At 41.5% G+C, this 15,871-nt stretch overlaps 1 protein-coding gene across 7 annotated transcripts in view; it reads left to right on the top strand.

Moving 5' to 3' along the window:
• Nucleotides 1-15,871, top strand: part of VPS13D (vacuolar protein sorting 13 homolog D) — a 197,564-nt gene that overhangs the window by 141,492 nt on the left and 40,201 nt on the right. For 6 of the 7 annotated variants that reach the window (XR_012155549.2, XR_012155551.2, XR_012155552.2 and 3 more), the window contains exons 66-67: nt 6,798-6,930; nt 8,892-9,087. Coding sequence is in view for 2 of the 7 variants with exons in the window: in XM_073316658.2 (XP_073172759.2) it covers nt 6,798-6,930; nt 8,892-9,087 (329 nt within the window). In the remaining 5 variants the exon portion in view is untranslated. Of the gene's footprint in view, nt 1-6,797; nt 6,931-8,891; nt 9,088-15,871 lie in introns of those variants that run through there. The other variant, XR_013634818.1, reaches the window with a different exon arrangement.

Genomic DNA, 15,871 nt, shown 5'->3' with positions numbered 1-15,871 from the left:
CTGCAGATGTACACTAGATCACAGCACACTAGGGAGCCATTAGTGCGTGGCAGCAGAGTCCACAAAGACAAGTTAACATGGGGTAGATTTACACCCCATCTTGCAATGAACTGTTGGGATAGACATGCCTTAAGATATTCTGTGCCTTATCTAAATATTCACTTTGTTTTCCCATACATTTGTTCTTCTAAAACATATCAAGGAAATTGACATGCCGCTGGAAAAGAACGGGTAACTGGAAATGCGTACCACAAATAATATATGCTGGTGTTTGTGTAAGTGGTGACTCGGCTGTTGCAGATCATTTTGGCACCCTACCTGCTAAAAGGCATTGGAGAATGTAGTCCTAAGAGAGGGTGTCGGATTGGCAGACATGAAAATCAAAGTCCTCTATATAGCTGCAAAACTGAATACATCTTGAGCAATGGTACTGCACTACTCATGTGCCCTCAACTCTAACCTGTGCTAGTGATAAAGGGCATTCAGCTTCCATACTCAGCTAGTCCATGGCACCTCTGAATAGTTGTGGCCTAGAGAAACTGGGAACTGGACTGACATTGTCAACTCATTTTACATAGATCAGCTGTCAGATTGCAACCATTTTTGGTCGCTACCCATCCACTTAAGTGCTCTAATAACATAGTGATGGGTGCTGTATAAAAGCCCAGAAAGATTACCAAAAACAAGGAGGTGCCATCTATTTCTTTAGTAGGGAAGATGGGTGCCTGCCACACATTTTCTGTGATAACCTATTCTTTTCCAGTAACCTCTTGTGGATTGGTTTGTAACATGGTTAAATAATACAATAAAGCAAATACTGGTAAAGGCATTTAACATTAAAATTTAGTGTTTTGTGGTTAAAATCTGGATTTTAAGAATTTGAAGAATTTGGATTACGTCACTTGAGGCAGGACGTCCGGGGAAAAAACATTTCTAAGTGCATTAAAATCCTTATGGTCTAACTATGGAACAAATGTCTGTCTTTGGGCACTTGGTGCTATTTGCTACAACACGCAAATCAAAGTATCTCTGTTTAACCTTGTTTTTCTTTCTTCGTGGAGAGAGTATGAAAATTGCCATGTGATGACAAGATGAACTTTTAACCAGTCCATTTATGAATTTTTTTTCTCTTACGGCTTTACTAAGAAAACAATTCTCATATCGAGGTATTAAAACAGGAATTGCTATTGACTAACACAGATGGTGGACTCCTTTCATCGGAGGGGGAAAATGTGAGGAGAGAACACACAAGCCTTATTTATTCAGAAAAATTTGATTGTTGTGCTGGCCATTCTGGACTGGGCAAAAACTTTCCCCAGACAGCTGTTATGAAAGCCCGGTCATTTCATTAATAATAATTTATAATTTGTCCTATTCACATTGGCTGGCACCAACCATCACAACCAAGCTAACTAATTTGGCATTCAGGGTCAGTTCTTGACAACTGTTCCATGGCACATTTTTCGGTGTGGGCTGAAAATCTAGAGCCAGCAGAAAATCTGCCTGCTCCCACCTATATACACATTTCATGTGTGAGCCTTTAATCCTTATAGTAACTCTTCTAATCCCTGTAAAAACAAACTGTTACCCTTTAGAGGAACACCCAGTTATGGAATAGTTTCAATTCTATTTGTATTTCTAGACCAATCAAAAATAGCATCTACATTAAGTTCAGAAAGGGGTTAAAAATAATTCAGCCAGTGAACTGGGTGCTCTGTTTTGAGTCCATATGGTTAAGTCATAAGAACAGTCATGAGATTTAATTTTCATTCATATGATTAAAATCTGCTTGTTGAGATAATGGATCATGCTTTGAATAGTTTGCATTTCTTAGCAAGAAAGGAGGAGCTGTGGCTGAGTAATCTTATAGCGAGCAAAAAATTGCACAGCCTTTAAAAACATTGCAGATGTAAGTAGAAGAAAAAATTGCATCAGACACATCACATAACTAAATTTTCTTTCTTATTTTGAGTTTTTACCTTATTATAACAAAGATCTCAGGCATATTTCCAAACTACAGTTTACAGAATAATGACATGGACATGCTCTTTGGTCAATTTTTATATTGATAGCATGTATGTACACATAATTTGTATGTAATTACTAGAATTGGGGGACTAGGGGGAGACATGGAATTGATGCTCTTGCCCCCATTGATGGCTGCTGATCAAAACACCTTGAGGAAAGGTCATTTTTTAAAAAGAATAAACATTTGACATCTTTGTCATCCATCAACATGTGATTTAATATAGTTATACTTTCACTTCTCTGCTAAACTTGGTACAGATTTCCTTTTTAATATAGTCAGTGTATAATATTGGAATATCCAGCTATTCTGAATGATCTTGTTATAACATGAAAATGTTAATCTAAATATGGATTGTTGTACTGTATTTGCATCTGTGCATAAGGGCCTGAAGACTTGGGCCCTAATCCTTACATTAGGTTTCAGAGTAGCAGCCGTGTTAGTCTGTATCCGCAAAAAGAAAAGGAGGACTTGTGGCACCTTAGAGACTAACAAATTTATTTGAGCATAAGCTTTGGTGAGCTACAGCTCACTTCATCGGATGCATTCGGTGATGAAGTGAGCTGTAGCGCACGAAAGCTTATGCTCAAATAAATTTGTTAGTCTCTAAGGTGCCACAAATCCTCCTTTTCTCCTTATATTAGGTTTATTCTTGTGTAGATGGCTCTTCTGCCAAGGGCATGTAGACTCGGGTCTGACTTTATAAATTAAGGATATGTAAGATTATTCTTTCTAATACGTGCACACTTTGCTCCACATCAGTGTTCTGTGTCTAAGGGCTTGTCTACGCTACCCCCTGGATTGGCGGGCAGCGATCGATCCAGCGGGGGTCGATTTATTGCATCTAGTATAAATGGTCTAGTCTAGTACAGACGCGACAAATCGATCTCTGAGCACTCTCCCATCTCCGGTGCTCCACCAAAATGAGGAGCGCAAGCCCGGAGTAGACGGGAAAGCGTCATCTGTCGACTTACTGCAGTGAAGACACCACGGTAAGTAGATCTAAGTATGTCAACTTCAGCTATGCTATTCACAAAGCTGAAGTTGCGTACCTTAGATTGACTCTGCGCAGTAGTGTAGACAAGCCCTAAGGCACGACAGGGTGTTGAAGTTACTACCTTTCTGAGTTATAGGATGGAGCAAAGGTTATCAAAGGAAATTTCCATGAAAGAATTACCAATGAAGGAACTACCAAGAGGGAATTCCATGCTAGAATCCTGTTACACTGGCAGAGCACCATTCATGTCACATACAGGACAGATGAGAATTCTAAACTATTCAAGAAGGAATTTTCAGGCTCTCTTGTTTCTCCTCATCAGTGTAAGGTTTCATGAAGCATCTCTAGGCATTTTACAAAGGCCTGGTCTACACTACAGAGTAAGGTTGACTAGCTGCCTTGTGTCAACCTGGTTGTACGTGTGTCTACCCTTAAATTTGTCTCCCACCGATGTAAGTGCCCCGTTACAGCGATGCAGCAACACCTCCTCCCTGAATGGGGTTGAGCTGTGGTGGATGTACTGAGGTTGATGCAGCACAAATGCCGGCACCATGTCCTTATGTCCACCCTAACAATCCTCCAGCTCCTTATGTCCATCCTAACAGTCCTCCAGCTGCTGTCCCACAATGCCTGACGCTGACTGCTCTGGTCATAATTGTGAACTCCAGTGCCCAGGGATCACGGAGACTGCAAGGCCCTCCCTTCTCTTTAAAGCCCCACAAATTTTTGAAATACCTTTTCCTGATTGTCCAGTTCGGCAAGCACACTGAACAGCTCTCCATTGTTCTGTGCAACTGCCCAGCTGACGGTGCCGGCTCCATGCTCCAGTTGCACTCCAGCTTGGAGTGGACTGGAGACATTGGATCTCTGGGGCCTATGGGGAGAAGAGGCACAACTACAGACCAAAAGCACAAGCAACTGTCATTCTGCATCTGCCAATCTGGTAACTGAATCTTTCCTTGGGGCTGTAGAGGTGGCCAGCGTATGGCTTCATGAGCAAGGGGTAGGCTGGGTCCTCCACAATCATTATTGGCATTCCGATATCACCAATGGTAACCTGCCGATCAGGAGGAAAAGTCCCAGCTTGTAGCTTTTTGAACCCTCTTGTGTTCTTAAAGATGCGAGCGTCATGCATCTTCGCTGGCCAGTCAGCACTGATGTCGGTGATCCACCAATTCTTGCATCACCATAGAAAAGTCACCCTTTCTGTTGATGTACTGTGTGGCCAGGTGATCTGGTGCCAAAATAAGGTATATATATGCTGCCTATCTCTCCACTGCAGTTTGGGACCCCGTTGCTGCAAATCCATCCACTGTGTCCTGTACAGTGCCCAGAGTCACAGTCCTGCATTGTAGGACACCATTAATGGCCCTGCACACTTGCATGACAGCGGTCCCCACACTGAATTTCCAAAATGATTTCTCACTGACTGGTAGCAGTCCGGCGTTGCAAGTTTCCACACAGTGATCACTACGCTCTTCTCCACTGTAAGTGAAGCTCTCATTTGGGGGTCCCTGCACTAGAAGGCGGGGGTTTGCACTGCGCACAGATCCAGGAATATGGCCTTGCACATACGAAAGTTCTGCAGGCACTGCTCGTTGTCCCAAGCCTGCATAATGACGCAATCCCACCAGTCAGTGCTCATTTCTCTGGCCCAGAAGTGGCGCTACACCAGGGGTCCCCAAAGCGGTGCCCGTGGGTGCAATGGCACCCGCCGGGGCAGTTGCGTGCACCCGCAGGACACCGCGCTGCCGAAATGCCACCGAGACGCGTTGCCATTTTTCGGCAGGGGGCGGGGGTGTCAGGCGCCCTCCACAGTCTTCTGGGAATGGGAATATGCTATTCCCACAAAAAGGTTGGGGACCACTGCGCTACACCATTTGCAGCAGCTCTTTGAATACCAGAGTCCCTGTTAGGTATCCGTTGATAACCGTTCTCAATTAGAGGTAGGGGTGTGGGATTGTTTTGTTTTGTGTTTGGCTTAACTTTGGGATGTGATCTTATCTAAAGTGGCTAAAGAATGAATAGAGCACTGGGACTGTGAGCTACCCTTTGCTCTAGCTGGTGTTTTTTCAGTATCTTCATTCAGTAATGGTCAGTGTTTTCATAACTCCTGCTCGTATTAGAGGTGTGTCTTAGCCCTTCATTTATAACATAAAAGGTATATAATTAGGAAAGAGGTCAGTAATTTTATAATGGTTCTGCACGTGTCTTCATTACAGTCATTGAGATTTCCCTTAGATTAGTTCAAACTTTCGTTCTGTGCTGCAGTACACATGTGTCTGTCAACACAGCCATCATCTACCTCTGGATCATTCTGCACCTTTCCCTAAACATGGCATGCTACCCTACCAGCTGTAAAATAAATCCACTTTAAAACCCCATTACTCAAATGTATTTAAATAGCTTCTTAACTTGCTAGAAAATGTAAAGTACACTAGTACAAGAATATTTCTGGGAGTGTTTGCCTTGAAGGCTTTCACATATCTCTGCAAAAGGATAGGTGTATGTCTAAATAACATTCCAGTGAGTTTTCTGAAAGGTTACACTAGGGTCACTGGCATTTAACTACTTGTTTTGGGAGAGGTTTCACCAGAAAGTTAATTTATATTTAGCAGTTTTTTCGTTTTTTATTTGTTCACTTGACTACAATTGTTAGGCATAGATGTGATTTCTTATTTACTGTCAGTCTAGAACTTTTCAAATTGCATAATGACAAAACACAAGTGAATGTTCTTTCTCAATCCTTTTCTGATAAAATATCTACAGTGAGAGTTCATGCTTATCCATAAGAACCTCTCCTGATTTGTGCCAGCAAACATACTTTAACTCCATTTGACCAGAATATATGTTGGCTATGTATTGTTGAATATTTTTTTAATGAAATGACTAATTTACTTTATATGCTATACAGCTCAGTTTGGTGTATATATAAAGCAACGTTGAGTTAGTGCATTTGGCTGGGGGAAAATAGCTTGACCTATTTTGCTGCCTATGTAAAAAGATAGTGTAAACATAGCCACAGGATTCAACCTTGCTCTTGCTAAAGTCAATGGCAACACTCTGTTGACTTTGACAGGAGCAAGATTGGACCCTAAACCATTTAGCATTCCAAAGGAGAAAAACTGGATGACTTCTGCAAATATTTATTTTTAAAAAGTACACTGAAATACTTAACAAAATCAAATATCATTTGTAGAAATTTGTATAGTTGATGCAAGTTGTTATTGTACTACTTAAAAAATTTCCTCTAATTCCAGACCATTGGAGTAACACTTTTCTTAAAACTTCCCACCACTGTGCTGCCATTGGTGCGGATCCACTGATGGTTGTAATGAGTGAAACTCTGGTGTGGAATAGCCAACGATGTTTTAACCAACATGGGCTAAATAACATTAAGATACAAGTGGCTGGCCTTACACTGGTGCTACTTCTAGTGGAATGATAACTGTGGGGCAGTATTAAGGAAAATACTAATGCAGATAAGGCCTTTCTGACTATAAGACATAGTGATTATGGGATTAGGCTGTGGATGCATACCTTCAAACAACGAAAAATTCTCTTTTCATGCTGCCATGTAAGTGTGACATGCAGATATTGAGAACTGGACAAATTCTGGTCTTTAGCACTATAGTAATATTTAAAATAAAGCAATAAAAAGGAGAGTTTAAAAATTAAACACAGATCTTGTTTCAACAAATCTTGATAATTTAGAATTCTGGGGGTTGTTTTTGTTTGTTTTTTTTAAATTTCCCATTGTTTCTCTTACTGTAGTTTGCTGGAACTTTATCAGATGGTTTGGGAAAGACGATGGATAACCGACATCAAACTGAACGAGAGTACATTCGATACCATGGCGCAACCAGTGGAGAACATCTCATAGCTGGGATCCATGGACTTGCTCATGGTAATTTGTGCATCAATAGATTACGCTACTGTAATATCAGTTGCTTTATGTCTGTCACTGTGGTTCCAAAGTGGTAGGATTCAGAAAAACAATGCAGTTCAATTTAAACCACTCCACACTGGTTGGTTACATGTGGCTTAACGTAATGGAGCAATTGCTGGCTTTCCTTTTAATTTAATTGTGTTTTTCATTTTGGCAGAGGCACCTAGATTTGAGAATGACCTATTTAATTGTACTATTGGATATCAAAACTAAATTTAGGAAAGAGATCAGCCAAATTTTCTAATTTCTTCATAGGTTCATAAATATGCTTACAAACAATCTCTTTGTAAGTGACAAATAATAAGATAATATTCAGCCAGTGGTACAAATGAATGAATGAGTGTATCGCTCTTGCACTCAGTTCCCACAGATTCCAGTTTTCTTGCACAATCCGGCCCTTAGCTTGTCTGTGTTCAAAGTTGCACCTGTTTAACTTTCAACTGTCTTAAAAAACAGTTTATTTAAACTGGTGCAAAAGACAGTGTGGACAGTCTTAATTTGATTGAAGACAGGCTAATGTCAATTTAGCTTGAGTTGATTCTCTGCTGATTAAGCTAAATCGATATAAGCCAGGCTTAAATCATTTGAATATTCATACTGTATTTTATATCAGTTTCTTAAAATTTGTTTAAAATTGCACCATTAGTTAAACTGGTGCAATTTCAAATGCAGTCTGTATGATTATCAAAAAGTCTCGTACTTAAGAAATGTACAATTAGGGGAAATGTGTTTATTCAGTCTCCAGGATTAGTCTGAAATAGTATTCTAGGTAGTTGAAGCCCCATCACTTGAGATAGGTGATGGCCCAAAAATGGAAAAGGTTCATTTCTGTAAGTTCTTTCCATATCTAACTCTTGTAGTTCACTTAGTGCAGGGATAAAAAAATTTCTATTAAAAAGAAAGCAGTGAAGTTCTAAATGGATCACGTTAGACTTCCCTTTGAATGCAAAGCATTTTGGTTATTCCAGTTACAGAACATTAGTATGTTCTAAAATCAGGTATAAATTATGTTGCTAGCAACATGTGAAATCTGAAATATAGACTGTTTAATGAAGAGTCAGTTAGAAACATTCATTAGCTGATTAGCTTCTTTGACTTGAATCTTTTTGTTTGTTTTTGGTTTTTTAATGTTTTTGATTTTCATTTCTTCGACGAAGCAGTTGACTCTTAAATTCTATCTGTTGAACTGTAGTTTTCCCAAATACTCCACTGTATGGCAAAGTTACCCAAATGAAACAATTAAACATAGCATATGCTATATGCTTCTCGACTCCAGAACTTACGTACCAACAATACTGTTTGAACCTCCAACATCACAATGTTTACTGTCTTTTGGCTGTGATGTAAAATCTGTAGGGCAGTCAAAGAAGTCAGTGGAGCTATGTCAGTTGATACCAGCTGAGGATCTCCCTTTTAAGTTCCTAACCCCTTGTGGGCCAGGTTCTCATGGACATTAATGTTTTGCAAGAATGAGATGCCTGTCCCCAGTGTCCTGGTCAAAATTCCACTTTGGGTAATTACGCTTTGCCTGCTTAAATTTCTCTTTGTATTTCCAACTGAACACAGTATTTTTCATTTCCTGTCCTAAGCTGTTGTGTGATATTTTGTGTTCTGTTAAATCCTTGTCACACTGTTGGAGATGGCTTCACTTGAGCAGTAGACAAAATACTTTTGTGTATGTATAGCTTCAGGATAAAATGCCCTATACAAATATAAGACTATATTATTAGATTAATAAAAAACATCCATTCATAATCGGACTTTTCATGTGCTGCATTAAGTGGGTAGCATGCTTTCACTCGGTCAAGAACTTTCAAAAAAGTAAATCATTTAACATGGTCAGCTGTAATAACATCCTGTCGTTTTATTTTTAGTGGCAAAGCAGTTGGTCCACTTACAGGTTTTGTTGTCTTTGCTAGGTATCATTGGTGGATTAACAAGTGTCATAACCTCAACAGTAGAAGGTGTCAAAACTGAAGGAGGAGTCAGTGGTTTCATATCAGGCCTTGGGAAAGGGCTGGTTGGCACAGTAACCAAACCAATGGCCGGTGCCCTTGATTTTGCTTCTGAAACAGCGCAGGCAGTGAGAGACACTGCAAGTCTTAGTGGCCCCAGGTCAGTGAACACTTTACATTTCTTATCAATAAACTGTCTACAAAGCCATATTGCAAAACCTTCTGCAATTTTATCCTGGTTTTGTCTCCTAGCCCAAAGGCACTGTAATTTTGTAAAATTGACTGTGTATTATTAGTGTTGCCTCTAGTTTATTTAATTACCTCCTTTTTGAAATACTGCATTTGTAGACTCACTAATGTAGCCTTGTGTACTAGTAAAATTGGTACAAAAAAGCTACAGTGTAATATAGGAGATTCTCATTACTGAGAACATAAGAATGGCCATACTGGGTCAGACCAAAGGTCCATCTAGCCCAGTATCCTGTCTTCTGACAGTGGCCAATGCCAGGTGCCTCAGAGGGAATGAACAGAATAGGTAATCATCAAGTGATCCATCCCCTGTCGCCCATTCCCAGCATCTGGCAGACAGAAGCTAGCAACTCCATCCCTGCCCATCCTGGTTAATAGCCATTGATGGACCTATCCTCCATGAATTTATCTAGTTCTTTTTTGAACACTGTTATAGTCTTGGCCTTCACAACATCTTCTGGCAAGGAGTTCCACGGGTTGACGTGTGTTGTGTGAAAAAATACTTCCTTTTTTGTTTGTTAACCTACTGCCTATTAATTTCATTTGAAGTCCCCTAGCTCTTGTGTTATGAGAAGGCGTAAATAACATTCTTATTTACTTTCTGCACACCAGTCATGATTTTATAGACCTCTATCATATCCCCCTTAGTTGTCTCTTTTCCAAGCTGAAAAGTCCTAGTCTTATTAATCTCTCCTCATATGGAAGCCATTCCATACCCCTAATAATTTTTGTTGCCCTTTTCTAAACCTTTTCCAATTCGAATATATCTTTTTTGAGATGGGGCGACCACATCTGCGTGCAGTATTACTACATTATATTAGAATAAATCAGGAAAAAGAGAGTCTGAAGAGCTTAAATATAATAAAAAAGAAATTGCCATCTTGGTGTCCTGATGCAGAATGGAACTAAAAATGTTCTTCTTTAGGTTTCAATTAAGAATTCATAGGAAAACAGGTGTTTTAAAGAAGCTGAAGAGTTCTGAAGATAATGTAATAGTGACATCCCTTCTATTTTTCTTTTGCAAAATCAGTTTTTACTAAGAATATGTATGTGTGAGAGATTGTGCATGTGCACACATTACTCCTGGAGGAATTCCGTGTCAAAAAAATTAAAAATTCTGTGCACAATATTTTACAGTTCTGCAAAATTATGCATATTTTATTTATCAAAATAACACAATATAATCAAGCCAGTTTCAGTTATTTTGGTAATTTATTCCAAAATGTCTGTCAGAAAGTATGTCTGTCGCAATACGGATAGCAATAAAGATTCCCCCAGGAGTAAAGAGTTAAAGAAACCCGTACAACAACCCAGTTCCTGTTTCTCTGTTATGCTTTTACTGGGTGCCTCCGTCTAGGTGTGTCACATGTGCCAGCTGGGTACGTTTTGGGGGAAAACTCTGCCCCTGTGGTCTCAGACACCCGCCCTTCACCCCTGAGCCCAGTCATGGGGCATCCTTCCAGCCCAGACATCTGCAGCCCCTAACCCCAGAGCCCAGCTGCGGGGCAACCCCCAGCCCAGACACTCTAACCCCAGAGCCCAGCTGCATGTACCCCCCATTTACTTCTCTTTCCATATCAGGATCCTCCGTTCTCCCCATGTGCCAGCAGTTCTGTCTGCCCTTCCCCATGCCCTCCATTCCTCCCTTCCTCTCTAAGCCAGGGACTCAGTGTGCACCGATTCCCACCTCCCCCCAAACCAAGGGTTCTCTGTCCCCCCTCCTTTTTACCTTCCTGCCATAGCAAGGGCGCTGTTTGTGTGTCCACCGTTCCCGCCTCCACCGCTCCAGGATCACCTTTATTCCTTTGGCAGGGGCTCTGTATGCCTTCTGTTGGGGAGACACTATGCCTTTCTGTGTGTGTTCAGTGGCTTGCATGTTGCGGGCACTACCAGAAATCAATATTTAATTATATTAAACATGTTTAAGATAAATGTTTTACAAAACTGATGAAAATAATAATGGCAAAGTAAATGAGGAAAAGGGGAAAGAATAGGAGAGGTCCAGAGAGTTGGATCTAAGAGAATAAACATTTTATTTCCAGTGGTTAAGTAGCATTCAGTTCCTGTGTGTTGATGCTGTGCTGTGTTACTGTATGCCTTAGAACTCTGTCTGTTGTACAAGATCCTGCACAACAGGGGGTTTAAAAAATCCAGGTATATTTACTTTGTGATTTTCAGAATGGTTTTTTTTTTTTAGTCTTTCCATTTGGTTTTTCCATTTCCTCCATTTTATTATGCCACACTCAGAATCCTGATGTGTCTGCCACCACTATTTCAGTAAGGAACAATAAGCTTGATGAAGTGTGAGTGAGGTGCAGGAAACTCGTAAGAATTCAAACCTAGACATACTTTGTTGTGGAAGTAGGAAGTGTTCCAAATGCACCAGGCTTTTTAACTGCCGATGAATGTAATAAATATAAAAAGAATTAATGTTAAGACTCATAAGATTCAGTTAGCCCATCTTTTGTCGGTAATGATGAATTTTTGTATAATAGGGCCCCACACTTTACCTGCATCAAATGTAACAGTAAATTTGAGCCACGACTAAATGAGCATGTTGGGGGCTGGGAAGGGAATGGGAGGAGCTAGCATATAGTTTTATGCACTTGGGACTTAGTTTCATGTGTAGAATTGAAATGCCAGGGACCATAGTTTGGATAAGTAAAGAGGGATTTAAAGAAAAAACCCATCTAGAGTATGATTAGAAATGTTCTATCTCAGACGGGGAGGTTGGGGACACATTCAAGCAAAATAACTGATGTGTTAACCTAAGCAGTCTCAGAGTGCATTTTAAGAAAACATGGCTATACTCTTTTTTTTTTTAAATAAATTATTATGAAGGTTGCACTGTTTTATGAAAATAAGTATATCATGATGTGCATGCATGCATACAATGTGTGCATTAAATTGAAATACATATCTGCATTCATGAATTTCAAATAGTGATGAGGTTGCGTGACAGATGAGAAAATAGACTGCAGGCAAAAGCTAGCTTTATCCACCTGCCATGTGCCTGTGTAGCACAGTGCCCTCCTGCTGATGGCTGTTGACTGAGTACAGATTAGGAAATTTCTATGAGTCGAACCAGAGCTGAGCTTCCACCGAGTTTGGAATAACTTTTGTTTGTCATGGACCTACAGCAGCATGAGGTGAAGTTCATCTTCATGCAATTTGCAATCCTTGGCAAATGAAAAAAATCCTAGTTTAGTTGCATAGTAAATGAATATCAGAAACCATATAAGGCATCTAAATATAATGAGTGCAGGACAAAAATGTGTCCAGTACACAGAAATCTTGTATTGTTGCAACAGTCCTGTGACTATCCACTGACCCATAAACCTTTCTTAAAGAAAAAAATATTTCTAGTAATTAATTTAGGAAGCCTCTTTACACAGGTGTGACTGTATTTGTTTTTCACAAAAAGATTTTAATCACAGATGTATAGACCTTATACATTAAAATACACTCAACTACACTTATGTTGCAAAAGTTCATAAAAGAACCCCCCACCCACTTTTCTTTCTGATTCTCATATATAATCAAGCAACTAAATTGTTCATTGGAGGACAGGGAGAAGAACAACAAAGGATTTGGACTTGTTTTGACTGTTGTGTACCAATAGCCCCCTGTTGCATTTGTTAACTGTTCAGCTATGTGTGGTTTGGAATCAAAATAAAATGCTGTTCCAAGCTGAATCTGCTGGCTCAGATTGCACTTTCTGCTCTACGTGTGCTGGGCCATGACTGTTCCGAGTTAAGAAGTATACAGAAATAAAAATGCTCAAGCTGATCTGATTAGTGTTGTTTAACCTTGCAAAGTATGAATTAAAGTAAGTTTACTGTCATGGATGGACTCAGTCTGTGGCTGACACTATTCCAGTGCTGAGATCCCATTCTGATCTCAGATGCAGGGGGGGCACACATGGCCAGATACCTAGAAAAATCTTCTGTAGAATCTCAATAGCTGATTTTAAGTATATAAGGTGAATTGCTGCTATGAGTAAAAGAGCATTTTTTAGAACTTCCATCTGTTGTCATTTTTGTGATGTAGGAGTGGGGAGTTATGTCTTCAGTATGCTATTAGTGTAATAGGAAATTTTCTGTCAAGTATGTCTGACAGTAAATGAGGTTGTAGTTGGTACAAGCTGTGCGTGATCAGGAATCAAGCATTCTAGTTTTTGTGGTACCTAAAAGTTGGAACTGTTTGTTATTCTTCAAGTGATTGCTTATATCAATTCCAATTAGGTGATGGAATTAATGTGGCTTGGGTATCTTAACTGTGAGCTTACACATGAATGGGTTAACCTTAATCTTAAATTTCCTGCCTTTTAATGGTTGTGCACAGGAGTGGGGCTACACCTTGGGTAAGTGCGTGCATCTGACAAACCTTTGAGGTCCCTCCCTTAACCTTCCAAGCCTTATGGGCCTCCTGCATTCTCCACTCCCTATAAGCTGTAAGAGGAGTTAGTGGGCAGCTCTTCTGCAAGCCACTGGGTACTTTTCAGTGGCCTGCCCTCTTCCTGTTTATCTTAATAGGCTTATCAGTCCGCAACAAACCAAAATAAGCTGTTCAGGAAGTACCACGCTCAGGAAGGCACGTGTGGCCTATGGTTGCCAGCCCTCCTGGTTTTGCCAAGAGTCTCCCTGAATCAGTCCCTGTCTCCCGGAGGCTACTGAAGCCAAACGGGGGGATTTTAGGTGCTAAAAGTCCGGCAGCACAGTGGGGCTAAGGCAGACTTCCTGCCTGCCCTGGCCCTGCGCCACTCCTGGAATCGGCTGGTATGTCCCTGGTGCCCCTGGGAGGGAGAGGGGTCTCTGCGCTATGCCCGTGCCCCAAGCACTGACTCCGTAGCTCCCGTTGGCTGAGAACTGCGGCCAATGGGACCTATCGGGGCGGTGCTGTGCACAGAGCCCTCTGACACACCCTCCCCCACCCCCCTCAGGGGCCGCAGGGATGTGCTGGCTGCTTCTGGGAGTGGCGTGTGGAGGGGGCAGCACACCAAGTCCCCTGGCCCTGCTTACTTCGGGTGGCTCCCAGTCGGTGGCACAGCAGGGCTAAAGCAGGCTCTGTTCCCGCAGCTCCCATTGGCCGCAGTTCCTGGGCAATGGGAGCTGCAAAGTCGGTGCTCAGGCAGCGCGTAGAGACCCCAGCACTGGGATGTGCCGGCCACTTCCAGGAGCAGCACAGAGCCAGGGCAGGCAGGGAGCCTGACTTACCCCACTGTGCCACCGACCGGGAGCCGCCTGAGGAAAGTGCCGCCCGGCCGGAGCCCACACCCCAACCCCAGGCCTGAGCCCCCTCCTGCACCCAAACTCCCTCTCAGAGCCCTCGCCCCCTCCCGAACCCCAAACCCCCGCCCCAGGGTCAGCCTGGAGCCCCCTTTCACACTCCAAACCCCTCGTCCCCAGCCCAGAGCCCACACCCCCTCCTGCACCCTAAACCCCTGCCACAGCTCGGTGAAAGTGAGTGAGGGTGGGGGAGGGCAAGCGACAGAGGGAGGGGAAGCAGCCTCTGAAGAGGGCAGGGCAAGGGTGTTTGCCTTTGTGTGATTAGACATTGGCAACCCTAGTACGGCCCCCAGCTAGATTCCTAAGTCATGTTGAGGATTGGAGAAGGAGGGAGCTGAAGAGCCTTCTACATTCCATATGGGGTCTGCTATGTCTCATAAGCTGCCAGCAGGAAATGGGCAAATGCCCCTCACCATCTCTCTCTTCCCCCAAGCAGACTTGCTAAGTGTCTGCTGTAGTAGTAGAGATCTTTTGCTGCTGGCCTTCCATGGTTCACAGAGGTGTGAGGACTTCTGCTCCTCCCCAGTGTCTATGTAGCAGACCTGGATGAAACGTGTCACCTCTCCCCCCTCAGTTCACAACACTAAATTAGCTTGTCCAAAAAATAAAAGCTGACTTATGCTTTAAAATGCTAAATGTATGTAAAAGTATACTCTTTTTTTATTCTGTGCTCTAGAAAGTACAGTAAATGATGATTTATCTCTCTCCTTCTCATCAACATTATTATTATTGGCTATAAAAATTCATTAAAATTATTTTTGAACTCTTTGTACCTCCCTTCTTTGGGTGTCATTCATGAATGCTTTGTCCAACTGAACTCCAGTTTGGCAGAAAAATCTAACTAAGCTACAAACTTAGCCCCCCAGTTTCAAGGTGGATATCCCTTTATTTGCAGATTTAAGAGAGGGAACCAAAATAAAACTTCTTAGAATGGAAATTCAGTCACCTCCTACACAAAGTGTGTACTAGATGGCTGGTTTTATGATTGCTGCTTATGGTCACAAAATATTTTGAAAAGCAACTGAAACATCACTGCCGCCCTCTTAAGTATAGCTAAGCCTCCACCACAGCACAGAAAATTGTATTCCAAGTGATGTCTTTTTTTCCTTCTGTTTGGCTGAACTCTAAATAATCCCTAATTCTCAGAAGCCTAAAACAGTACATTGCTCATTATAGTGCAGCTTATGTAAGGCTCTTACCAGTTCCTGAGAAATTATAAAAAAAAATATTTTCTGTAAATAAAGTTGTGAAAGTGCAGGCTTCGTTTTCTATTAGACTGTCTGATGGGAAAAAAATACCCATTTCTTGGTCATGGTAGTTTAATATCGTTGCTGGAAATGAGACATACTTTTTCCCTTCACCATTTGGCTCTAAATTACCATGACTGGTTTAATGGAAACTGCTAGA

Source organism: Lepidochelys kempii, chromosome 18 (genome assembly GCF_965140285.1).
Source record: "Lepidochelys kempii isolate rLepKem1 chromosome 18, rLepKem1.hap1, whole genome shotgun sequence".
Classification (NCBI taxonomy): Eukaryota; Metazoa; Chordata; order Testudines; family Cheloniidae; genus Lepidochelys; species Lepidochelys kempii.
This window is presented reverse-complemented; position numbering and strand designations above follow the sequence as displayed.